This window comes from Primulina tabacum, chromosome 1 (assembly GCF_025594145.1).
Source record: "Primulina tabacum isolate GXHZ01 chromosome 1, ASM2559414v2, whole genome shotgun sequence".
NCBI lineage: Eukaryota > Viridiplantae > Streptophyta > Magnoliopsida > Lamiales > Gesneriaceae > Primulina > Primulina tabacum.
Window position 1 is genome coordinate 56,107,783 of NC_134550.1, and position 26,540 is coordinate 56,134,322.

Sequence of the window (26,540 nt, forward strand, 5' to 3'; positions counted from 1 at the left end):
AAACCTTTTATCCTATGTATATGTAAATAGACCATCATGATATCCCTCACCCGGACCCCTAACTTGAGCCACAAAAAAATTAACAATTATTGTTTTTTGTTTCAAATTTTTTTTTCTTTACAAAACTTCAATCATAATTTTAGATTTTTTGAGCTATCGGAATGAAATTCAAATTTCAAATTTTATTTCCAATTTTTTTCAATAAAGTTGAAATTTTTTATAAATTTCGAGAATTCATATCCTCAAATTCCTCAATATCATTTCGAAAAAAAAAACACACAATCGTTAAGGGTTTACATAAATTTCTCACTATTAAACTAGAGTAAGTCTCTTGTAAGACGGTCTCAAGAATCTTTATCTTTGAAACAGGTCAACCATACCGATATTCACAATAAAAAGTAATATTCTTAGCATAAAAAATGATATTTTTTTACGAATGACTCAAATAAGAGATCTGTCTCACAAAATACGACCCATGAGACCGCCTCACACAAGTTTTTACTATTAAACTAATGATTATCTATTTGAGTATAAAAAAATAAATTGTTCTTGATTAGATGAAGGTGGGGGTGGTCCCTTTGTTCTCCATTGTCTTAGTCCCTCTTTCAAGTTGGCACATGCACATGTATAAAAAAAATGAATAGAGTTCCATGATCGCACATGTATACTGTTCCCTTCCCAGAATCATTTGCACCTGTCAAGTTGCGTGAACATCGTTGTATTCTCTTCTAAAAATGTCCACAACACAATGCAACACATTTATGTTATCACCCATATACCATATATGACGTTTCACAAGATGTTCGGCCAGAAATAACATAACTCGCATATACATATATAATTAAAACCCTAAGTTTATCAATTCAATAATAAAATCTTGTGGAGAAATATGGAAATAACGTTTCCATTTATGGCTTCAATGAATTAAAGAAATTAAACTAGAGGTACAATTATATAAAATCAAAATAACAATCCAGCCAGGCTGCAAACAAGAAATGTATGTACATCGTCCCAACGCACTAGTACTTCGGAGTTATAGAAATATATTCCCCACAACATCATACTAAAAAAAAAAAAAGAAATTACAGCACATGCATAACCAAATAATTTGCCCATCCAGCCAAAGAACTTTAAAAAAAAAATACCCTCCTAATTCTACCCTGGCTAGAAAAAAGTAAGAAATTACAATGTGCTTAAACAGCAAGCTGCTGATGGGATGATTCATCTTCATAGTTTAAGCTCGGAAAAAAATTGGAAGATTTTGCATTGATGTGTGGATGAAGCATCATTTCCTTTTGGAGGTAAGAATAATATGTGTGAAAAGTGGAGGGAGTCACATTCAAATGGAACCCTAGTCCAAACAAGAAATCCACTTCAAGAAAGTTCATTTCTCTTGTGCTGATTCCTCCAACTTTAGCATAGTATGCGTTGTTGTAGTACCTGCACCGATCATATATACCAAAATTAGAACTATACATATATAATTTCTTCGAGTTAATATCTAGTTTATCCGCGGATTCGTCACGTGTGTTTGATCCCATTGATCAAAAGATGTCAAATTTTGGGAATTTTCGAAATGGTATGTTTTGAATTTTGAATGAATACATGCTTTTCTATACAATATATGTGAAAATGGGGCATGACCATGTGACATGAATGAGTGATGCTAAATTTGGCTAACCTTTAATACACTTTCCGGCCCACATTGCATGAGTGGCCACAACTATTTCAAGACTAATTTGAAATTTTGAAAAAATTTATAAAATTAATTAAGTGAAAGCTGGACAAAATTTAATCAAATTTATATATGGTTGCACTGTCATATTCAAGAACATATACTAAATTTAGCCTTGATTAAATTTTAAAACTTCAATTTGACTTTGTTAAAATTTCATTAATTAAAGTGGAGATCACATAAGTTAAAGCAAAATTTGAATCGTACTCGAAAATCAACAACACAAAAAACAAATCCCAACGCGATATTTCTTGACAAAACTTCATAAATCCAGCTAGATTTTTGAAAATAAATCTAGAAGAAAGAATAAAAAGTTTTTTTTTGAATATATATGTGTGTGTTGTATATATATATATATACACTCGAAACTTTTGGACTCATAGCAACTCAAGAAAACATCATGATTGAAGCAACCAGATTCTTGAAAATAAATCATAAAAAAATAAAAAAAAATAACTTCAAATGAGTAAAATGAGAACTCACATGTCATCCATGAACTTTGCAGACACCATGACACTGGCGATAAGCAGCCTGTGAACGTTGAAGGAATTGATCTGCAACGTCGGTTGCCGCTGAGTGAACCGATCAAGATAGACGTAGGCAACAATGTAGCAAGAAGGGCTACAATTGGCATACTTGAAGATTCTTTCGAGATAGCTTTGAATCGAGATGGTTGGCCTCGTGAGGCCATGGAAGACTGAAATCTTCTGGGGTTGGGATGTACGGTTGAGATCGTTCGACTCCGCCACTTGTCGCAGGAGAGAAGAGAGGAAAGTGATGAGTTTAGGCATCCCATCTGGGACCTCTACTTCCGCCATTGTGTGCAATTTTGATTCTTGGATCGAGATATATATATACATATTTCACTTTTTTCTATTTTTCTTACATATATCATAATATATACCAGCAAACTGTAGGATGGTCGTTAATTTGGCAGGTAATGTCAAATTACTAAAACATCCCTGATCCTAGAAGTTTGGCCACGATGGTTTTATTATATTAAAAAGCGTAAAAAATAAACGACATTTAGAAAAAAAATTATTAATTTGAGGCATATTTACTAGGGTCCGGGGGAAATTTGGGAAAATGACTTCGAACAAACTTAATCTTCGAAAAATAATCATCTTCAAGTTTGATTCAAATACATATGAAAGTATTATTTTGAAAAAAATGGTTTGTCAAATTTTATTTTACTTACTGCTCGACATGGCATACGAGTGTAATAATTAATTTGCCTATAGTTCGGATGCTTTTATGGGATATTTTGATATATAGATCCAGTGAATTTTTTTAAAAATGACTCTCCCAATTGTATTGAAAACGCACATATATAACTTTTTTCAGCATTCAAATTTAGAGAAAACAATTTATTGATGACAAAAGTTTGATATCGGTAATGATATGTTGACGTTTTATACATTTCGAAGTGAAGGGGATATTTTTTAAAAAAAGCATTATATGCATGCGATAATAATGATTTTTTTTAATTTGAGCTGATATCTTGAAAAGGAGGGAAAGATTAAATTAGTTATCCATAAGAATAATTTTATAAAAGTAGAGGGAAATGCGATATGGATCTTGATCATATGCATTTATTTCTTTTCTTTTCCTTTTCCTTTTTTTTTTGGAATATGTTACTTAGATGATCATGTGATTTTATGCTGGATTAATGGATATTTTGAGTTGTAATCTTGCCCTTTTTAAATTTAAAATCTTGTAGTTTATTTAATTATCCTTAAAGATGTTGATTTTGCCACATTTCACATCTTTTATTTTTATACTACTACAATCACATTCGATTCTTTACAATCATAACATTACTTCATGCTTTTGCGCTCCTACATCAGAAACACTGCCTTCACTGCTGATCTAATGATAATTATTGGTGTAAATATGTGAAGTTTATGTTTGACCTCACATATTTATTTATTTATTTATTTATCAAAAATAGTGTTCATAATTTGATCTTTCACAGATAAGATGAGTTCTTAAATAAATCATATGTAATGTAGTAAATTAATCTTTGTTATATTTTCATGCTTAAACATGGATTAGATCTATTGCCAACCCACTTAAAAACCCTCAAATAAATGTTGTTTTGGTTGACTCAATGGGATGTGATTATTTTAACAATCCAATCCCAATACAAGTTTGGTTACAAAATTATGTCTTGATTATCATATCACATCAATCAAAACATTAATTTTTTTATCTCACGTGAATCAAATAATCAGATCTGAAATTATGATGTCGTTTTTCATATCTTTTTATTTATATTTACTAAATTATTTAAAAAAGATAAATTCATAATGACCACGTTATCCCAAATTTATTCGATCAAATTCAACGTATTATTATTTATCAATTAATCCAACATTTTAATAATCAATACAGTATTTTATCACCTCCAATCAAATCCATCATAAAGTAGACGGACTATACGTACAGTGTGTGTGCTAATTAATGATGGGCATGATTTTTTATTTTAATTTTTTTGGCACAATTTATGGTACCTTTTCAAATAAAAAGGGTATAATGGGTAGTTCCGAAAAGAGTCGAACATTAGAGATGTAGATGGAGAAATTGACTTTACAACCAGATGCCAATTTGCCTGAATAATAACATGCTGGCAAAGCACAATGGTACCTTCCTTCTGTCTATTGTCTTAAATATTGTTATTGTATATTAATTTCTTGATTAATTAGATCGCAATCTTTCTTGGATTATTTCTAATTCATAATACGTACCGTTTAATTTCTTTTAAAAAAAAGAAAAGGGTCTGAAAGATAGAATCAAATATAAACAACAAAATAATTTGATTTTATCTAAAATTTAAAAGGGCAAAAACTTGTGTGAGACGGTCTCACAGGTCGTATTTATGAGACGGGTCTTTTATTTTGGTCATCCATGAAAAAATATTATTTTTTATACTAAGAATATTAATTTTTATTGTGAAATGAGCTACTCATTTAAAAGATAGTTGTTTATGTGTATTCGTCTCTCATATATCGTGTACTCCCAACATGCATTGACCTTAGCTGAGAGAAAACATATATTTTGTTTTTTGTAAGTTTTACACACACCGAATTGCATGTGTTTGTCCATGTGATTATCCTCATCCCACCATCTTTCCATTACATAGCACCCTCTCCCCACCACACAAAATATTACTATTATTCCTAGTGATGGAGCCAAAAATATGGCTCTGTCCGAGCTGAAATTTTAAACTCTAGAATCTTTTAATATTTTAAATTGATCTACCCGGGCTAATATCATATTATTCCAAAATTATACAAAATTTACATATATATTTTTTTTAAAAAAAGTTGGACCACCCGGCTTAAAGGAGCATGTGGCTCCGCCCCCTGGTTATTCTGCTCAAAATAAAAGGGAACAAAAAAAAAACCATAATGCATGTGTGTGTTGAATTTTTAATATATGATCAATTATAATCAATACACAAACACTTGATTCCATATAGTTTGATGGTTTCATTCCATGCTGCGGATCATAGTAGATGATTTCCAACATGTGTTTGCTCGATTTCGCTTCTGCACATGAATAACCCGAGCCACAAATGAGATATAGCCAACCAGGTTTATTTTAAATATCTCACGACGTTTACATGTTATGGAAGATGGTACATGTCTGATAATTGGGTGGACCTATCCTCCACCCTACATTTTGTGCTTCTTTTAGTGGCCATTTTGGCTCTAAAACAATTTTGTCACATACCCGAAGTTGTAGGGAATGGTTTTTTCACATGAAAACAATGACATTTTTCCTTCTTCTTTATTGAAGCTTCACTTCGCTGCCGGGTTTCATGTTGTGTCTCACATGTGAATATTAATAGTTGATTTGATATTAAATTACTACTATGATATTATTAGCATCTTTTGTATTTGATATTATTTTGTTATGAGACAATATTTAATGTGCGATCAAGTCAAGTAAGAGTTTGTTGTGTTTATTTGATTTTGAGTAAATTTTAGATGTTTGGTTAATATTGTTCAGAAAACATGAAAAATTAAAATGTGTGTAGTCATATTTTTGGAAAAACAATTGACAAGAGATGATAACATTTAACAAGAGAAATAACGAAACCAAGCACTCGAACCATTCTAAAACTAAATCCTGAAAACATATTAAAATATGAAGCAAATTATATAAAGAATTTCATCTAGTTTCAATAAGAAAGGGAAAAGTTTCAATACGACAAAAGAGTTATTTGTCCTTTCTTTTTCAATAACGAAGTGATATCAAACTTTGCTTCGCTTTGATCGGACTGTCGTCATGCTCTATTCAAGTATGTCGCTTGATGGGCGAACCATGATGTCCCTATATCTTTGTTGGGGAGTTCCAAAGTTTCTTCCACCTCATGGCCAAGTTCGAATTCATTAAAGTGGGGGATGTAGTTAAAATGTTCACCGAAATCGAAAATGTATTCACCTCCACGGTTTGAAGATGACGTCATTGAAATTCGAATTATTTATATGAGTAAATCGAAACAGTAAGTAGAATATTAACTGTGGATAAAATTATAACAAAAATTATTGAATATATGTTATTAAATGATAGCGAATAAAGAAACAATTGCAGAGAAATGTAGAGTCGAGATAAAATTGTTCTGTGAAAATGTTTAGAAATGATATTGTATTTATAGTTAACTTTTGGGGTAAAAAAAAAAGTCAAATTGCAATTAATTTAATGTATTCAGTAGTAGTTGGCATTAAGGCCGCAGCCATTGGCCCAACGATCATTTATTTTTTAAAAACAATTTCCGGTCCCGTTACCGGATTCGGCTCCAGAACCGGTTTAACCGGATTGAACCGAGATTGGGAAATGTATCAGAGACGGTTTCGAGTCTGGTTCATCCTTACCGGGCCTGAATCTGGGCTTAACAGGTATATATGGATTATGCTAGGGATGCTTAAAGGACCGGTTCTGATCATAATGCTCAACTCGTAGCGCAGCATTTAGTTTACCATCTACCCTTGAAAGCGATGAAAGATTCATAACTCGTAGCGCAGCGTTTAGTTTGCCAAGAATACAACAAGGTTACACACTGAGCAGGGTTAAAAAAGACTTACCTTGAAGATAATCAATCACACAGTCCCTATTAACTTTGGGTAAAACTATTAAGCATGTCAAGATAGAAAATTTTCCTCACTAGCTCTCCTGCAGTTGGCCAAGGGGAAAAGCAACTTGGTCACCATCACCAACCATATCATTCTCTACCTCTGGGAAGTCGCCATTAAATGTCCCACCGTCAGAAATGGGAATGTAAGACATATAATTTACGTCATTGAGACAACCCATTTGCCTTAGGATCTCAAATAAGGTGTCTTTACTTGGCTGATCAGATTCTTGGTCCAAGATCTCGAGAATTGAAACTACATTTGCCGGTCTTGGCCTCCAGTTCTTTGAGCCTTCAGCTGAAGCGGCATTCTGTAAGAAAGATAAAGCCTCCAGAATCCTCATATTTCTGATGTGATCTTCCGCAAGAATCTCCCAAGTCATCGAATTTGGCTTTCCTCCCCCCTTTATCATTTCATCAAAGAACGTCCATGCCTTTTCAGAAAGCCCTTTCTTCGTATAGAAACTCAGTAGAAGATTTGCTATTCGAGGGTCGTAGGCTGATTTAACAGAAAGCCATTCATCGTACCTCTTCTCAGCTTCATCAATGTCCCCTAATCGGACCAGAGAGGAGATTAAAGTGTGGTGTCCCGAATTTGGAATATTGGAAAAGGTAGATTTGTAAATGTTCCACATTCGAAACACCTCATCTTTCTTGCCAGCACTGCCATATAAACTAATAAGATAATGATAAGGAATTCGATCCCGACCGGTGATTCTGCTTTCAATTTTCTTCAGACAGTCGTCAGCCTTTTCGAATTGGTTACACTTGATGTATGCTGTAGCCATTGTGCTGAAGGTTGTCCAATTGGGATTGATGGTCGGATCAAGTTGCATCTGTTCAAACACTTGTTCCATTTCCTCGGGAGACCCTTGAGACCCACGCTTCGTCAACCAAATATTATAGGAATAAATATCTAATGCTATTTTACTCTCAAGCATTTCCGATATAAGTGACTCAATCTTTTCGTGATCTTTTTGGTTCATATAGAGAGTCATCATCACATTGAATGGAAGTGCATGACTCGCATAACCTCGTTTTCTCATCGTATTCATTTGTGCTTCAGCCTTTTCCATCATCCTAGCACGTGCATAAGCATTCAAAAGAGACCCGTATATTCTCTTGTCTTTCAAGGCTTCGGGCAACTTCAAGAAATATTGTTCAGCACTTGAAATTCCATGCACTTTAGCAATCAAATCCAACTGAATAGCAGTGTCACTGGTGGTTATTCTATAGTACTCTCTTCGATTATTCATCCACTCGTATACCTGTAGCGCACATAAGAATATTACGGACAGTAGAATATAAAGTTTTGAAATATGCTGCAATAAGGCGGCTAAATTAGTTTAACATGACGTCATCCACTCATGATGAGAACTATATAATTCAGCATTTAAATGAAGATTTGAAATTTTTAAAAAATGATGGCCAAGGACCATACATATATTATATTCCTAAAAAGTGTGCAAAGTTCAATACACTCCACTCCACATACAGAACAGAAACCAAAATGTACAGCACAAACCAAAGACAACTGAAAAATAATTTCCCAAATTTGAGATGTGTCTGCACATGTAGCTGCATGCGAAATAATAAACCATAACTAAAAATTATTCTGCTGTGTATTCTTCCCACAACAAGATGTAGCAGGATATTTAAATTATATCAATTATTGTCTTTCATACAAGGAGAGCTGATGAACCCAGTTTTAGAGGAACTGATTGAATCCTGAGTCGCATAGGTACCAAAACCTTGCAGATTCAGGAAGTGGTATAGTGTCTTGCTTACTTCCGATTCGTGATGTAATAGAGAGAAGTGAATAATGCTAAACAAAGCTGTGACAATAGTTATTTAATTTGACACCGAGGGACTGGAAGAGGTACCCATATATTCAATCCTTTCTTACGCCCCTTTAACGTGGATTCTCCTGGGGTCAATTCATTTTTTTCCGCCCTGGCAGACCAAATAGAAAATTCACCCCTCGCCCCCCTAAGAAAGGGAGAAAAAAAAAAGAAATGTGGTGCTCCATCTTGTTGGTCATTCATAGAAACACCAAATTTGGTGCTCCACCTTATTGGTCATTCTAAAAGCACCAATACTCCAAATAATGTAAACAAAGAAGCTTAGATGCATACAAAATATAGTTATCAATTTTAAAAGACACAACATTCATATGAATCTGAATCAATAGTCCATGCGCAATTTGGTGCTCCACCTTATTGGTCATTCATAGAAACACCAAACTTCCCTTGGGTACTAGAAAAGATACAGACTCGTTGAAACATAAATCTATGAGGTGACTTCTCCACTTGGAACAGAAGGATTTCTAACCAGAGAAGTCACAGGATTCTTTTAAACTTGTTCTCGCTTCAAAATAAGCAAATAAGTACCAAGGATAGCAAAATGAGCTTTTACCCTTCTAGTTTCAATTACCATGACATTTAATGTCAAGAAGGCACAAATTCATAATAATTTGTGACATTAATTTGGTCATATGAGGTCCATGAAAATCAATTTAAGACCCTTGGATTTAGCATTAAGGTAGTACTTTTATGGTATCATGAACTCCACTTAAGCTGTGTCATAAGGCAACTCCTCTAGACATACATAATAAGTGTTGAAACCGAGCCATCCCCGCATAATTTGCTCACAGTCCAAGAAAACTACACCATCCTAAAGCCCACAATTTAATATCAAGAATCAAGGATAATATCAACAAAGCTCCAATCAAAAAGCCCCAATAACCCTCGCAGTAGAGTTGTAACTTAAACATTAAATCACTAGATAGCTCAAATATCAACACTGCATCAATTGCGGAAGAACAACAGTACTACATAGAAGTCATGAAAAAACCAAAATTCTGAAAAACAATAAAAGAAGAGGTAAAATATCAAAAAGCATTAAAAAGTCTAATGATGGGTTCTTGATTCCCACAGCCATGAACCATATAACAACCAATATCCAGATAATTATAAGAATCTGAAGCCTTTAAACATCAGATAAGTTCATTTTACTACTCAAACACCCATCAAATATATCATAAACCTCCAAGTATACTGGCATTTCCAATTCTTTTCTCACCTGAAGAGCGTATTTGAAACGCCTAAACTTCCGAAGCTCCTTCACAATCCTGCAAAGCTCCCATTTCGAAATCCTATTTCCCTTATTTTCCACCCGATTCAACACGGAAGCAGCGCCCAGTTCGGGATTCTCCATCATAGATATTTCCTTGTACATAGCATTCCAGTTCAGCATAGGCCTCTTCTCAAAATCGACTGTTCCATAACTATGAACTTGTGATATTGACGAACATGTTATAAAGCCTGAATTTTTATGGGTTTCACGGGTAGTTACAATTACAACGGGTTGTTTGATGGAAAAGGTCCGATTTTGCAGGAGCCCAGACGAAAATGAAAGTGAGTTGAAGTTGGTGGGGCTGTGGTTTTGGTTATGAAACTTTGGAGGTGGTATCGGGATAGTGGATTGAAGAAGCATGGCTATTGGAATTTGGGGTTGGATTTAGAACTGCGGAGGCGAAGCTGTTTGTTTCTTCACTCTCAAATTTGGGTCTCTGGGGGATTTTCCTCCCCGAAGATAAGAGGTATGCTTCATTTTCTTGGGCCCCTGTAATATTTTACACCCAGTTTCAACATAAAAGTTTTTGTTATTTAATTTTTATTTATTCTGACAGTAATAGCAAGATAATAATAAAAACTAAAAGAAAATAGCTTACACTAATATAATATCTATTTAATTTTCTTCAAAACGTATGAACGAAAAAAACCATGAAAACCGAGAAAAAAATAAAGCATGGATTCATAGATTATTTTGAATATGTTCAAATTTTCTTTCTCATAATTATATTTAATTTTAGTATTTCTGGTTATCTATGATTTTATATTAGATTTTAATATTTATTTATGTCATATATTAGTACATATCACACTAATTACAAATATAAAATATGTATCCCTTTTTAATAGATAAAGAGTTTGCAACAATTATAGCTCGATTTCGAAAAACAGTCTCAAACTCAGAGTCTTTGCAGAAGTGACCTGTATTTGTCCCTCATTTCGGATTCACAGTCTCTTAAAATCCAACTAAAATATAATTATCTATGCACGTGTACGCTGAGTCTCTAACAATCACCAATATACAACGTGGAGTGGGAGTGAAAATTACATAGATCGATCAAGAATTTGGCAAGGCCATGGATATGCTATATTTGAGATATTAAAATTTATATTTTGAAATGAAACTACTTCTATCGGGTTTTGGTTCACTTCACTTCACTTCACACATGATTAATATTTTATATTTTTATTCAAAAGCCCAATCCGACGATAATCGGAATTCCAAGCTCAAACGATCTTTCCTTTCATGGACATGGGTGAGCGATAGGTAAGTCCGCACATCCACGAGCACCGTGCCCACATGCCATTCGACACACTTTGCAACAGAATTATCGATCCTTATCATCGGTTCTGGGTTTTTTTAAAAATTGAAATTTATCAAATTCTTAATTATATATTTTTTTGTCTGGTACGCACAGCTCAAACAATGTTCGAGCAAAATTATGGGAGTCTCTAGTCCGATGAGAAAGCTTAGTTAATGTTGAGAGAGCAACCAAATTGAAAGATATGATTTTCAAAAAATTCAAAGGAATTTCGACGAATACTACGTACCAAGAAATTGAAGAATGTTAATAGTGAATCATCTTCATCTCATTTCTCCGTACCCTCCGATATACCAACTGTCGATGAAGGGGACGATGTGCAGGAATTGGGTAAAAACATTATACTAATGGGAAGGAAGACATTCAAAAAGACCATGAATGAAAAAGGATCAAAAACTCCAAAAGATTGTGAATTTGTTCCAAGAAATGAAAGAATATTAACGATCCAAAAGTGATGTTTAATGTGAGTATTATATGAAGATGTAAGAAAAATTCTTCGCAAACGATTCAATTAGTAATTTATTTAGTCCATAGTTTGTTTTATTTAATTATTTGTATTTTTTTAAAAAAAAAATTGTGTGTAATTTTTTAAATTATGTGTAATTTTTAATTATGTTGTAATTATCCTCTTTTTTTTAATATCAAATTATTAAATTGAGTAAAAAAGTTATTAAATAAAATAAAATTTTAATATTTCAATATCATATTTGCAACATCATATCACCACTGTACGTAAGAAGATGTAATAAATCATCTACGTGACTTTATCATGAGATGAAATTACCAACGTAATTATTGATCTCATCAACTTTTTCATATCGTTGAACATCCTATTAAAGTTATTGAATTTGATATGTGCTTAATTTGATGCTGCTACTGTCGTGCAATCGACTAAATTATGAACTTTTTTAATGAAAAAATTTAATATTGGCATTTCCTATTTTTCTATTAATATAAGAAGTCAATTTGTTACATTAAAGCTTATGAAACATTTGCTTCCCTCGCTTAGTGGAGTATGATTCACTTCGATCCATGTAATTACAAAAAATATTGGGTGTACGATTATATTCAATCTTAAATTTTGAATGACAAATTACAAAAATATCATTTAATCTAATTAGATTTTATTTATTTATTTTATTCTCTATTACCTTGAAAAGAACATTTTCATTATCTGTAATAAAATATTTTTCCCGTAAAAAACTTTCAATCATATTCTTGAAGAGAAATGTCTGGTAGTTATTTTAAAATTACATTTTAAATAAATTTTCATCTTTTAAATTATTTTAATATTTTTTATATCATAGAAAAATAAATTTTCTCCACATTAATTAGAATTGCAAAATATCAAAATATGACATATTACTTTTTGCTTTATCATTTTACAAAAATGTATTTATACCAAAAATATCATTTTTCACGATAAATATATATTAAGTCCACTCATTTCACGTACATAAATTTATACTAGTCATAAAAAACATACATGCTGTAAATGAATGCATGAATTCAGCAGATGAAAATTTTATTCCCGATTATAATATCATTTTATCCCATAATAATAAAATAAAATAAAATAGAAGAACAACTCATAATCCGATGACACCAAACAAAGCAAAAGCACTGCCTATTCCCTAGCCGATGACACCAAACAAGGTGGCCACAGCAATCAACAGACTATTCCGGCAAGGAAAAACGACCGTCGACCCAGAGGGATTCGAAATGGTTCCGGAGTCCGGAGGCGACGGGGGGGTTCCGGAATCCGGAGACGATTGTCTGGTTCTCGATGGCGGTGATGGGGTGGTTCCGGAGGGTGGTGATGTACCTGTGCTGCTTCCGTCGGTGACTGTGATAGCCAATTTCATGCCTTCAGCGCAGTGACCGGATGTGGGACAGATAAAATACCTTGTGCCGGTGGTAGTTAGGGGGAATGCAGTCGGGCTCGAGTCGTTAAAATAAATGGGATTACTGGAGTCGCAGTAATTGAATTCAGTTTCGGTTACTTCCGCAACTGAATGGCGGCTGGAATACTGGAACACTGAATATTTTACACAAATATTGGGACGAATCATTAGAATCTGTCACGAATTACATATATTTTATATTTATAGATTAATTATAATTTCTTTTCGGGGAAAAAAAATCGGTACTTAAGGCTCAAGGAAGAATGCATGATCTAATATAACAGGGTCTAAATTTTACGATTTCTTAATGACGTTGAGGGTCATCCCACAAGCTCCGGGTCCTGCCAAAAATACTCGAAACGAGGACTGGATCTTCGATTTTTCGAGTTCAAGACATATATGAGGACATTATCACATCCTCAAACCCACTCCAGAAATAATATTAATTTGGTAAGAGAGTTCCCCAAACCCGTCTCGTCTTGTCCCATTCATTAATATTTTTGAAATGAGGATGGAGAGTCCTCGAACCCGAAACCGCGGGGCATCGGACGAGGATGAGAAGATGGACCCTAAATAACTAATTTTAATATCTCATATGACTAATTTCTTTTCTCAAAATACCCTTCTCTCGTACTATTGTTATTCTTGTGGAAAAGAAAAAAAGGAAACCGGAACTTCAATGTAAAGAAATAATAAATGGTACTTAAGAAAAATTTTGATTAAGTAATCAACAAACCTAGTAGGTCTTTGGTTGTAAATTTCTTATTTTTCACCCAATCCTCATAATTTGTTCCGTCGGTCCATCCCAAGTAGCTATCGTCGCCTACATAAATGTTGGCACAGTATATCGCTACCGGAAAAACGAGGAGGAGAGCAAGAGAAGTGATAACTTTGGCCATTTCAATTATATGCAAGAATATGAAATGAAAATGCAAATAAGTAGTGGAAACAGTCTGGTGCACCGTATATCTTAGTTATATAGGCATGAAAGCGTGGGAAAAAGTTGAGATTCTTTCATAATATTTTACTCAACTGAGAGGGAGTCGGTAGGCATGATCGTACTTCGCAGGTACTGTGCTTTTCTTGGTCAACTTATTGCTAGTATTAAAAAAAAATAGCTATGATCAGTTGACTTTCAGCCGCGTTGTCTGTACAAACACTTGGCTTGAAGTGTTTTATATATGAAAAATGGTACCGGGATCAGTTTCGGTTCAATTTCTCTCGGTTTTTTTATTGCTTTTATCGAGGTCAATGATTTTTTGAAGGATTCGAAAATTTTAGAACGAGTCAAATTTGTGTTTTTTTCAATTAAGAAATCGATTTTCGATTACTGAAATAATCTATAATGAAGAAGAAATTTTATATGTATTAATTAAAAAATCAATTAAAAATAGACCGATGTTAATCATATTCTTCAAATTTTAAATAAGATATATGTTTTTATTTACAAAAGCTATTACCACACCTTCTATCAGAGACGGAGCCACATGAATGTACACCCGAGTTTAGCCTAGGTGGCCCAATTTTTTTTTAAAAAAAATTGTATGTAAATTTTTATAATTTTGGAATAATATGATATTAGTTCGAGTAAATCAATTTAAAATATTAAAAGATTTTAGAGTTTAAAATTTTAACTCGGACAAAGTCATATTTCTGGCTTATCTGCTGCATTTTATGCACCCATGTGTCTTGTTTGATGTGATCGAAGAATTTGTCTATTTTAGTTATTGTTTTGGTCAATTTTTTTATTGATTAGTGAGTTGTGGAGAAACGGAGATTTGGGACTAAAAAATAAGTACGAGGGTTTATGGGTCAACTAACATGCCAAATCTTAATGAAACCAGCTTTACTTGAATTTTAATGAATAGAGTTAGGTCCGCGTTACAAATGTACTACGCCAAATATTAAAATTGATTTATAGTAGTTTATAAACTCATGAGATTATATAATTCAATTGACAATTTTTTTGGGATAAAACACTTCTTGTGTTTATAATATAACATCGGTATTCTCTAGTTGAGAGTCGGCGTAAATGACCTAATGACATAGAAGAGAACTGTGATCAGATCGGTGCTGATAATAATTGTGTGAAAGAACATATTAAAGACTTGATTAATGTGTATGATGCATGCATTCGATATTGGAATATGTGTGAAAATCGTTTAGAATGAGTCATCACGAACATTGATTTCTTAAAAGGTGTTCATCATTACAATGGTTTAAATCAAATATTAAAACTATTAAATAATAGCATATAAACTCATGAGGTTATATTACCTAATGGACAAGTATTTTGGGATGAACAACTATTGAGTTTATAAACTAACATTAATGTTATCATTGACAGTCGACGTAACGAAATGAATAACCTAGAAAAGGTTACCATTTGATTAGTATCAATAATTGTGTAAAAAAACATAATTATAAGATGAATTACAGTGCATGATTTATATATTAAATACTGAAACTGCTAATGTCGGATATTAAAACTAATAAAGAGTTACTTATAAACTCAAGAGATATATGTGAAATTCGTTTAGAGTGAATCAACATAGACTTAGATATTAAAACTAACAAAAAATAATTTATAAACCCAAAAGATGTTTTATTCCAAAAGATGCCTAGTAAATGATATAACATCATGAGTTTATAGTTTACTCTTTATTAATTTTAGAATAGATATCTTCCTTCTTGTGAGGCGGTCTAACGGGTCTATATCTGTGAGAAGGACCGACTCGATCTATATATGCAATTAAAAATAATATTTTATATATAAAAATAATACTTTAATAGTTAGGTCGGTAAAATAAATCGTAAAACAATCTTATAATAAATTTTGTTTTAATTTTAAATTTTTAATGTTTTGTGTGGAAACATATGTAACATCATGTCGTTAATTAATACCACTAGTTTGGTTAGTCCCAAAAATATATAACATCACTGAAAATCTCGATTATAATTTTTATTTTCCGTATCTAACTGGTATTGTTAGTTTTTATCAATTTATTTGTTATTAAATATTAATATTTATTATTATTATTATTTAAAAAAAAAAACTGTGTAAATCCGCCGAAGAAGTGGTGTAGGTCTTTCATATGTTACCAGCGTAAAGCGGAACCCGGCCCAGCGTAAATTGGGGGTTGACGGAAGTGGTGCCGGGTTCCGGCCCAACGTAAAGCGGAACCCGGCCCACCTAATCAAAAAATATTTTTTTTACCAAACACCCCCAATTTTCTACTTTATCGCGTTTCTCGTCTTTTGCGGCCACTCTTCTTCTTCTTCATCTTCTGTTATCACGTTTCAGCGAGCCATTCAGCGCCTCCAGGTGTTCTGATCTTGCTTTATTTATCCAAGTTTCGATTTGGGCCTTTTCTTGGGTCGACTGTACGTTTATTTCAATAAATTTGTTGGGTTTTGTTGCGGTTTACTGATTGATGTTTTTTGGACTGCGAATTGTATGTGTAATGGATTCGTGGACTGAATTTACTTTGTTGAATTAAGTTTGGTTACTTTCTATTGCAAAGTCGGCATTCTTTCAAAAGGAAAACAAACCTCTCCCGGAAATTTATTAATCCCAATTTTCATATCTTCCTATGTTCTGTATCATAATCCATTCGATATACTATTTTAAACCTATCATGGATGTGATTGTCCAACACAATCTCCCAAAGTGCATTTGTCCAAAATAATTGCCCAAAAGACAAAATCAAACATTGCCTCGGATTTTGTTGGTTTGTGTTTTCATCAGATGAATGAAGCCAACGAGTGCAAAAAGGAAAAAATAACTTTCTTCTTGGATAGTACAGCTTCTGTAAACTAGATTGAAAATTATTGAAAGCTTTAGGGACTGGATTCAGTAACTTAGTTATTTTCCCTCAAATGAAGTATAACGGGTGCTAAATGAAAAATAAGTTTTTCTTTGAATGGTAGCATCATCGTCGTTTACCTTGACATGATTATATTTTTATTTTGGACTTTTGGATTTTATACCATGCAGGAGTATCGGGCTTCTGTTGGATGTGCTGTGATGCAATGCAGCAACACTGAGGTAAGGGGAATTTGTTTTTTCATTATTTTGAGCTAGTAAAAATAACTCTCGTAGATGCAAGTCAAACCGACTTTGATTAACTGATACTGGATCTTGTTCTTTTTCAATAAACAAAACCATGTGCTGGACCTTTTGGTTGGTTCCATTATTGTTGAAAATTTCAATAAGCCGTGCTTGGAAATGCAAATTTCATTCCATATAGGGCGTAATTACTTTAGAATGCGGTTGGGATGTTTTTGATACCCTATTAATCATGGAGATTCATGAGTTATGTATTCGAGGTAAACTATTGTAGTAATTTTTATTTCAACCTCTAAGACAATCTAAGCTGATGGTAAATAAAATAACATGAGTTCATAGGTCTGGGAGTGTATTCCACCCATTTAACACACCCTTTTATTTGAATAAATGTGTACTAAAAAAAAGTGCTACATACATAATACCTTCATGAGATGCTTTGTTATGCTCTGTGGAACAGAAAAAAAGTTTTGTTTTAGTCTTGCCCCAGTTTCCCTTCTCTGTCGCCAAACTGACACTGCCCATAAAAATTGGCCCTTGAAGTCCTTTTTCGGCAGTGAAAAGCAAGCATTTATGTTTTTATTACTGAGAAACTGGACGATGCAAATACATAGTTATCGATTTCAACAATTTTTTTCACAAATTACTTTCTATGTGCAAACTTATTAGTAAGTTTCTATGAAGGATATTTTGTGGCATTTATGAATTCCTAGCTTTATCAGATAATTTCATTACCTTGTGTTGACATAAAAACATCCTTTAAAAAATATTTTTTAGATTAGAGGAAGCATCTTAGTTTAAATTAGAGATGCATATTAAGTACCGTTTGACTCTGATAAAGTGGGAGATTATCTCTAATGAACTTGATTATGTGACTCAGCCACCAAAACTTATCTTAATGGTCTTATGCATTCCTGAAGTCGATATACCTTTGGATGTAAGGATGCTAAACCATAGTTCAAATTTTTATTAAGCTATCACCTTATATGGAGTTTACTTTTAATTTATGAACAAAGAGTAATTTAGCATTAGAGTGGTCGGTGGTGGATGTAACAATTTTCACAATCTGCTTTTCATGGTCTTTCTAAGAGTCGTTGAGTTATATTGAGTGAATCCCTATATTTATGGTTTCTGCAATTGCAATGAAAAGTTTTTGAAGTTATCGGTAATTCCTTTTCTTCTTCCCATGTCTGTTTATTCCCTCTCTTTCTTTGTTTGCATTCGAACTACTGCCATCATCTTGTTTAATTTTTGCAAGGATTTCACTATGTTGGGCAGGTTGGAGCTGGTACTACGAATTCTTTCACTTCTTTAAGGGTCCTCAGTCTAGAACCATGGAATGTTGCGTAAGTATGGCATTTAACCCTACTTGTAATCCATTCTCTTTTTGGGAGAAAAAAGTAAAATAGCATCATACACTTAGAAGGTGTTTGACTGAGCTAACTGGTGACCAAGAAGACACCCATTCTCCCGCACCTAGGCGTAGTTGTGGCCAAAACGCAATGACCTTGCTCCTACTTCCTCGCTCAATGCCGTCACCACTCTCCACCGCCCCACCTTTCCTTTCACCAAGAACCCACATTCCTCCGCACATATACACCCACCCCGCAGCCATTCTCCTCGAGATGTGTACTTCCATGAAAGAACTCCATCAATTTCTCCCACTTATAATTAAAAACGGCCTATACAACGAGCATTTGTTCCAAACCAAGCTCGTCAGCTTGTTCTGCAAATACAGGAGCTTAAATGATGCTGTCAAAGTGTTTGAGCCAATTGAATCCAAGATTGACCCTCTATACCATACCCTACTGAGAGGATACGTTCAACAATCGTCTCTAGATGCTGCTTTGAGGTTCTTTTGTCGAATGAAGTATGAGAACGTGATGCCGGTTGTGTATAATTTTGCTTATTTGCTGAAAGCATGCGCTGATAGTTTTGATGCTGGAAGAGGGAAGGAGATTCATGCGCAGTTGATAGTGAATGGGTTTTCCTCTAATTTGTTTTCCATGACCAGTCTGATGAATTTGTACGCTAAATGCCGCTTAATTCATGAGGCGTATAAGATGTTTGAAAGAATGCCTGAAAGAGATTTGGTTTGTTGGAATACGGTGCTTGGAGGGTTTTCACAAAACAGAATGCCAAAGAGGGCGTTGGAGTTGGTTATTTTAATGCAAGAAGAGGGGCATAGCCCTGATATGGTTACTGTGGTTTCTATATTGCCTACCTCTGCTGATATTAGGAATTCAAAGATTGGGAAATCGATTCATGGGTACGTTATGAGACGCGGGTTGGAGTCATATGTAAATGTTGCAACTGCCCTGTTGGACATGTATGCAAAATGTGGGTTGATAGGAACGGCAAGACGGGTTTTTGATGGAATGGATTCAAGAACTGTAGTATCATGGAATTCCTTGATTGATGGATATGCTCAAAGTGGGGATTCAGAAGAAGCAATTAATGTATTTCAAAAGATGTTGGATGAAGGACTGAAGCCAAGCAATGTTACGATTATGGGCACTTTACATGCATGTGGCGATTTGGGTGATCTCCGGAATGGTCGGTTTCTTCATGAGTTAGTCGATCAGTTAGGCCTTGGTTCAGATGTCTCGGTGATGAACTCCTTGATTTCAATGTATTGCAAGTGCAGAAGGGTTGATGTGGCATATGAATTGTTTCATAAACTGAAAGGAAAGACACTCGTATCTTGGAATGCTATAATATTAGGCTGTGCACAAAATGGTCGTGTGATTGAAGCCATCAATCTATTCTGCAAAATGCAACAGCATAATATGGTACCTGATTCATTCACACTGGTGAGCGTCATCAGTGCTGTTGCTGAGTTATCTGTGTTACGCCAAGCGAATTGGATATATGGACTGGCTATACGAATGTATTTGGACAAGAATGTATTTGTTATGACGGCCATTGTTGACATGTATGCAAAATGTGGAGCTGTGAATAAAGCAAGAAAGCTCTTTGACATGATGGATGAGAGGCATGTCACGACATGGAATGCTATGATAGACGGTTATGGAACTCATGGTTTTGGAAAAGAAGCTGTGGAATTATTTGATGAAATGTGCCGAAATGGGAGTATAAATCCGAATGATGTTACATTTTTGTGCATAATATCGGCTTGCAGCCACTCAGGCCTTGTAAAAGAAGGGCAACACTACTATACCATTATGAAAGAGGTATATGGCATAGAACCATCGATGGATCATTACGGAGCCATGGTTGACTTACTTGGTCGAGCTGGTAGAGTTGAAGAGGCTTGGGATTTTGTACAATGCATGCCTGTTGAACCAGGGATCAACGTCTTTGGTGCCATGCTGGGAGCCTGCAAGATTCACAAAAATGTGGATTTAGGAGAGAGAGTTGCTGACAAACTATTCAGTTTAGAACCAGATGACGGTGGGTATCACGTTTTACTTGCCAATATTTATGCCTTAGCTTCAATGTGGGATAAAGTTGCTAAAGTAAGAACCATGATGGAGAAGAAAGGGATTAGAAAAACACCTGGTTGCAGTACAGTGGACTTGAAAAATGAGGTTCACACTTTCTATTCTGGGAACACGAGTCATCCTCAATCCAAGAAGATATATGCATACCTTGAGACATTGATCGATAGGATCAAAATGGCTGGGTATATCCCTGATACCAGTTCTATTCATGATGTCGAAGATGATGTTCAGGAGCAATTGCTGAATACTCACAGTGAGAAGATAGCCATTGCATTTGGACTTTTGAATACAAGTCCTGGCACGACTATTCATATCAGGAAAAATCTTCGGGTCTGTGGAGATTGCCACAATGCCACAAAATACATATCTCTTGTGACCAAACGAGAGATAATTGTCCGCGATATGCATAGGTTCCACCATTTCAAGAATGGGACATGCTCGTGTAAAGATTATTGGTGACTTGCTCCGGGTATCATATTTGATCTGTTCATGAATACCATTGGAGGAAGTCGAATTCAACAATCCGTTATGTCCAACCACGGATCTCACGTTTATCTATCAGGCGTTACGGTGAGAACAAGGTGGGATTCAAGATTGGCGGTTCACATAGTGCAGTACGCCCAGCTTGTATGCTGGACCTGAATCTTTAACCATTCCGTAATCATCAAGAATAGCAGCAGCAAATGGAAGTGAAGCATTCATGATCTGAAAAGGCAGCGGCGCGGTTTTATTTTATTGTCACCTATGAAAAAAGGTCATGGAGTGACCATTGTAGGTGAAAAGCGTGGGACCAGGACCTGCACTAACTAAACGTGCATTTTCAACATGGAGACTTACAACTAGCGAGAACCAAAATAAATCATGCATTTATTCTTTCCGGAACAATTGACTTCTAATTGATTATTGTGGTTGGTTTTAGATGAGTTGTCAATGCATGGATTAGTTATTACCAAATTTTCTTTAATTAACTAAATTGTTCTGTTGACTTAGCAGCAATATCTGAAGGAACCACGGCTTTTGATTACTTCCTCAAGTTTCCTAACACATGTTTTTTTTTTTATATAAGAAATATAATCTTCAACGTTTTATTTTTTTAAAAAACAATCAGTTAACACAAGTTCTTGTAACCAAGTAGAGAAACCAACGTCGATCCAAACATAACTAGAAGAAGACATGGCAAATTTAGCTAAACTATGAGCAACCTTGTTGGCACGTCGTCGCATACGTTAAATTCCAAATAAACCATTAACTACAACGAGGTTTTGAGTTTGGGAAGCAGTTATCACTGCTTTCAAAGAGTACGAATACATTTAAATGTTTGGGAGATTATTTATCATGCAGAATTTCAGACCAAATAATATAGCAGTAAGACAAATCTAGGATTTCTATCTTTGGTGGCTATCGCATGACCTTCTAATTTTAACAAAGGTATATTTTATGATATGGTAATAATAAAACGACATCATGTATAAAATCGAAATTCAAATATAACTACAAAGTCCAGTAGTTTGTTTATACACACAAAAGTAGGAAAATAAAATAATAACTCATAATTCAGCAAACAAAGCACTGCCTCTTCCCTAGCCAATCACTCCAAACAAGGCGGCCACAACGACTAACGCCCCGACGAACAAACTGTTCCATCCAGCCAGAACGACCGTCGCATCACCAGAGGGCGGTGGAGGCTCCGGGGTCGACGGAGTGGTGCCGGAGTCCGGAGGCGATGGTGTGGTGCCGGATGGCGGTGATGGGGTGCCGTTGCTGATTCCGCTGGTGACCGTGACGGCCAATTTCATGCCTCGAGAGCAGTGATTGGATTCGGGACAGATGAAATACCTCGTCCCCGTGGTGGTGAGTGGGATGGAAGTCGGGCTTGGACTGTTTGAAGAGACGGGGTTGTCGGAGTTGCAGTTCTGGTAGTCAGCTTGGTTTACTTCGTCCACGGAATGGGAGGGACCATAGTTGAACACTGAACATTAATTAACACAAACACTATACATCACAATCATTTCGTCACGAATAGTCGATTATATGTAATGGAATATACTTTTGAATGAAGTACTCACCAAGCACGTCTGAGGTGGTAAATGTCTGGCCGTTAGCCCAGTTATCATAATTGACACTCGAGCTCCACCCGGCGGCGCCCCCTACAACGATGTTGGCCCCATAAACTGCCTGAAAAACTAGGAGGAGAGCAGCAAGAAAAGTGATAGCTTTGGCCATTTCTGTATATGTATCGATCCTTGGCCAGAACTAATATTATGAGATGGAAACTCAAACAAGCAATGGATATACTGGTGCATCGTGCATGTTATATAGACAACCACGACGTTAAAAAATTTCAATATTTTTAAAGAGACGGTAAAATAATTGTCAAAAAAAAAAAGAGAGAGACTGTAAATTAAAATAAAAATATTAACAAATTACATGATCAATTACCTTCTATTTATTTTTTAAAATATAATATTTACAAGGCAAAAAATTATTTCTACATAAAATTTAAAATTTTCTGTTACAATAATAGTACTACGTACGCAACTTTGGTGAACTTGAGTTAATTTTAGGCTTCTATATTTGGAGTTAAATATATAGTTTTAACTTATCGTCCCATAATTAACTTAGATCTTATTTAACTATCACATAATACAATAATTTTTATTTACGTACACATAATACAAGAATTAATAATCTCATTACGTCAAGTATTTTGCATGTTCAATAAATCTACGAAATTAGATGTTTCGACCGCGTAATTAGTCGAATTTTTTGATTGATAATTTTTATCATATATAGTTATTCTCATATCATGGCTGATCATCCATATATTTTAAAAAATAATAACTAGTTTTTTCTTGAAAAATATACAAATCAGACCATGTACTCTTAATTAAAATTCCCAGGATGATTTGATTCCTGTTATCACCTACCAATGTCCCATGATGATGCTATTATATATATATATATATATATATATATATATATATATATATATCGTGATAGAGAGTTGGTAGGCATGATGTATTATTTTCTTGGTCAAATTATTTGGTAGTTTGGGAAAAATATATATATATATATCGTGATAGAGAGTTGGTAGGCATGATGTATTATTTTCTTGGTCAAATTATTTGGTAGTTTGGGAAAAAGATTGTTCCTTATTGACTTCATTAAATAATTACTAATGGGGTGGGTGAACTCAATCTCTTTCTATTTTTAAATCGATCTACAACTTGTTTTAGACAGATAATCCTAAATTCTTTAATGTTTATAAGTCAAATTTTATCTTTATTACGTGAAGTTTTCAGAAAAATTCAAAAGGTCAAAAGTAATTTAAGGTATTAAAAAAACAATAATATTTATCAGTTTTCACTTAATTATCATATGACGAGTTCACAACTAAACCTGCACAAATATCAGACATCTAAAATTATAAGATAAAGTTAAACATAAAATAAATAAAAGCGAACTAGTGTACAAACGCCATTAGCATTCGTCTAATTAAACGGATCTTGTGCGAATATTTTTAAATTGACGTGTGGTGCGGTTGTGATATCAATGTAATACTGATGTGACACTGATATGTTTAGTCTCATATCAATACTCTCGATGAATAATGATTAAAATTCCAAAAAAATCGAAAGATGAGTGACTAAAATCGAAATTTGTTAAAAAAATGATTAGAATATGTTTGATGTTTAAAATCTTGGTCACCAACTATATATAATATTGGCCGACGTGATTTTAAATTGACGATTGAAATAATCCCCAATTTTTTTAGTAAGAGATGTGTTTAATTTATTCATTTCTGTTTTACTGTCGTCCTCATCCTCACCGGCCGTCTTTCTCGTTTCTAGTAGCGCTTATATTTATATATTAATACGTACACATCCATGTCTCTCTTTTTTTTCTTTTTTCTTTATTTTTTTTTATTTTCTAGTTATTTATTTACTTCTTCTTCTTCTTTGTTAATTTGAAATTTGCTATCCATTTCTACCAGACACGTTTCGTTTACCATATTTAAATTTTTTTCCCCGTTGTACTCTTTGTATCAACTTAAACAAATTTTCAGATCTTTACGACAAATTATTCATGGCCAGAAAAATGTGCATGTATTGAATTAAAATTTCAAAAAGAGCGGTCGAAATGTGCGTCTTACCTAACCATTAAAAATATTTTACTATTTTTAACGAATTACCAGTAGTGTCTAAATATTATTACACAAAAATTCTTGTGAGATGTCTTATTAATCAATTCTGTGAGACAAATTTTTTATTTGAGTCATCCATAAAAAAATATTATTTTTTATTGTAAATATAGACAGAGTTGATACATCTCAAAATAAATATATGTGAGATACTACTCATGTTGTTGTTGTTATTATTATTATTATGTCTTTGGAACGGCGTGTTGGGATATCAGGGGAATAAACGAGGTAACATCGCAGCGGAACATCATAAGTGATATCAACAATGAATAAGATGGACACCAATATTTATAGTGGTTCACCCCAAGATTTGGCTACGTCCACTTTAAACCTCTCAAGGAGATCACTTCTTTATTAATAACAAAGAAGACAATAGAATTGAGAATACAAAGTATTTCACTCAGAACACTCTGATTTTAACACTCACTTTCTCTCCACTAATCATATTCCTTCCAAGGATAAACACTCCTTAAGAAATCTCACACTAAATCCTTTTTCTCACTTCTACACTTATGATTGTAGATGAGAGGATTTTGTGTTTTGTTGTGTTTTTGAAATGAAGAATGGATGGGTATTTATAGGTGAAGTTTAGGGAAAAAACAAAAAATAAAACCTCATGGCTTACCTCATTATTTTTGACTAATCAACACATGTGTTAATTATGTTGTTGAATTCCAAAATGGTGTGCTTTGAATTCAAATATGGCTTGATTACTTAACACGGCGGCCATTCTTCAATTTTAATAAACATTTTTAGTTAGTTAGTTAATTGATTATTGAGTCGTGAAAAACAAATATTATATAAAAAAACTGTGTGAACCCGTCAACTGAGATACTGATTTTTTTAAATTAAACCTAAAGTTAACTTAATTATGCCATATTTTAATTAATTATTCAAATATGGTAGTTGCGCCTCATAATCACGACCTTAATTAATAGTTACAAAAAAATGGAGATATTTAAAATGATAGCTAAATTTATTATATCTAGTCATCTATTCAAATGAAGTTTATTTATCATATATTTATTTGAATATTAAAGCTAATCTCATAGTTTTATAACTTCTTACCTATGATTAATTTCAGCTTCCACGCATAAAATGATATACAGTATACTAACAAAAAAATAATAACTATTTTCATTAAAAATTACTCGATTATCTTTAATAGTCATTAAGTACCAATTTCAAATTACATTTTGGCCAACGAAGATGCTTGGAAGAGTCAACTTCAATGAAATATATATTGCGAGTTCCTACAAAGTCAAGAGGATAACATACGTTTTACCAGACACTGCAATTTTTTTTTTTTTTTTGAAAAGTAGATCTATATATTATAAAAATAAATTTCAATTAAAATTATTTAAGACAATAAATAATTAATATGTTTTTGTTATAAGATTAAAAATTTCTAACTTATCGACATATGACATTTATCACAACATAATTTTTTTATGATTCAATATTATTATGACGTCAGTGGCCATTATGTTACATCATATTCAGATAAGGCAAAAATTTGTGTGAGACAGTCTCACAGGTCGTATTTTGTGAGACATATATCTTATTTGGGTTATCCA

General features: G+C 33.7%; 5 protein-coding genes across 6 annotated transcripts in view; 2 read left to right on the forward strand and 3 right to left on the reverse strand.

The window, feature by feature from the left end:
• Window positions 1–1,064: 1,064 nt before the first annotated feature.
• LOC142520129 (cyclin-U4-1-like) lies at window positions 1,065–2,591 on the reverse strand. The gene is made up of 2 exons (XM_075623121.1): window positions 2,219–2,591; window positions 1,065–1,440 (listed from the first exon to the last, which is right to left on the reverse strand). The coding sequence occupies exons 1-2, from the start codon at window positions 2,551–2,553 to the stop codon at window positions 1,194–1,196; spliced, it is 582 nt and encodes a 193-aa protein (XP_075479236.1). The 5' UTR covers window positions 2,554–2,591; the 3' UTR covers window positions 1,065–1,193.
• Window positions 2,592–6,729: 4,138 nt separating this feature from the next.
• On the reverse strand, window positions 6,730–10,447 carry LOC142552191 (pentatricopeptide repeat-containing protein At1g02150-like). The gene is made up of 2 exons (XM_075661880.1): window positions 9,954–10,447; window positions 6,730–8,140 (listed from the first exon to the last, which is right to left on the reverse strand). The coding sequence occupies exons 1-2, from the start codon at window positions 10,365–10,367 to the stop codon at window positions 6,905–6,907; spliced, it is 1,650 nt and encodes a 549-aa protein (XP_075517995.1). The 5' UTR covers window positions 10,368–10,447; the 3' UTR covers window positions 6,730–6,904.
• Window positions 10,448–16,500: 6,053 nt separating this feature from the next.
• On the forward strand, window positions 16,501–21,263 carry LOC142552243 (pentatricopeptide repeat-containing protein At1g11290, chloroplastic-like). Of its 2 annotated transcripts, none has more exons than XM_075661956.1 (3): window positions 16,501–16,557; window positions 17,230–17,280; window positions 18,557–21,263. In XM_075661956.1, the coding sequence occupies exon 3, from the start codon at window positions 18,801–18,803 to the stop codon at window positions 21,219–21,221; it is 2,421 nt and encodes an 806-aa protein (XP_075518071.1). In that variant the 5' UTR covers window positions 16,501–16,557; window positions 17,230–17,280; window positions 18,557–18,800; the 3' UTR covers window positions 21,222–21,263. The 2 variants fall into 2 exon arrangements, with proteins under 2 accessions (XP_075518071.1, XP_075518063.1); XM_075661948.1 differs by having other exon boundaries at window positions 16,504–16,557; window positions 18,577–21,263.
• The window catches only part of LOC142552200 (glycine--tRNA ligase, chloroplastic/mitochondrial 2-like), a 42,725-nt gene continuing 34,817 nt past the window's right edge, over window positions 18,633–26,540 (forward strand). Inside the window, exon 1 of the mRNA XM_075661922.1 lies at window positions 18,633–18,644. Within this exon, the coding sequence (XP_075518037.1) occupies window positions 18,638–18,644 (7 nt within the window). The 5' untranslated portion in view covers window positions 18,633–18,637. The remainder of the gene's footprint in view (window positions 18,645–26,540) is intronic.
• LOC142552300 (stellacyanin-like) lies at window positions 22,201–23,009 on the reverse strand. Its single transcript, XM_075662036.1, has 2 exons — window positions 22,829–23,009; window positions 22,201–22,731 (listed from the first exon to the last, which is right to left on the reverse strand). Exons 1-2 carry the CDS (start codon window positions 22,983–22,985, stop codon window positions 22,343–22,345), a joined length of 546 nt encoding a protein of 181 aa, XP_075518151.1. The 5' UTR covers window positions 22,986–23,009; the 3' UTR covers window positions 22,201–22,342.

What these genes read in the sequence shown, in the direction of transcription:
- LOC142552191 (XM_075661880.1), bottom strand. Translation starts at nt 10,367, where the DNA reads ATGCTTCTTCAATCCACTATCCCGATACCACCTCCAAAGTTTCATAAC. An exon ending in GTTTCAAATACGCTCTTCAG is followed by an intron (nt 8,141 to 9,953) that starts GTGAGAAAAGAA and finishes TGTGCGCTACAG; the next exon opens with GTATACGAGTGGATGAATAA.
- LOC142520129 (XM_075623121.1), bottom strand. Translation starts at nt 2,553, where the DNA reads ATGGCGGAAGTAGAGGTCCCAGATGGGATGCCTAAACTCATCACTTTC. An exon ending in GCAAAGTTCATGGATGACAT is followed by an intron (nt 1,441 to 2,218) that starts GTGAGTTCTCAT and finishes TGATCGGTGCAG; the next exon opens with GTACTACAACAACGCATACT.
- LOC142552243 (XM_075661956.1), top strand. Translation starts at nt 18,801, where the DNA reads ATGACCTTGCTCCTACTTCCTCGCTCAATGCCGTCACCACTCTCCACC.
- LOC142552300 (XM_075662036.1), bottom strand. Translation starts at nt 22,985, where the DNA reads ATGGCCAAAGCTATCACTTTTCTTGCTGCTCTCCTCCTAGTTTTTCAG. An exon ending in TACCACCTCAGACGTGCTTG is followed by an intron (nt 22,732 to 22,828) that starts GTGAGTACTTCA and finishes ATTAATGTTCAG; the next exon opens with TGTTCAACTATGGTCCCTCC.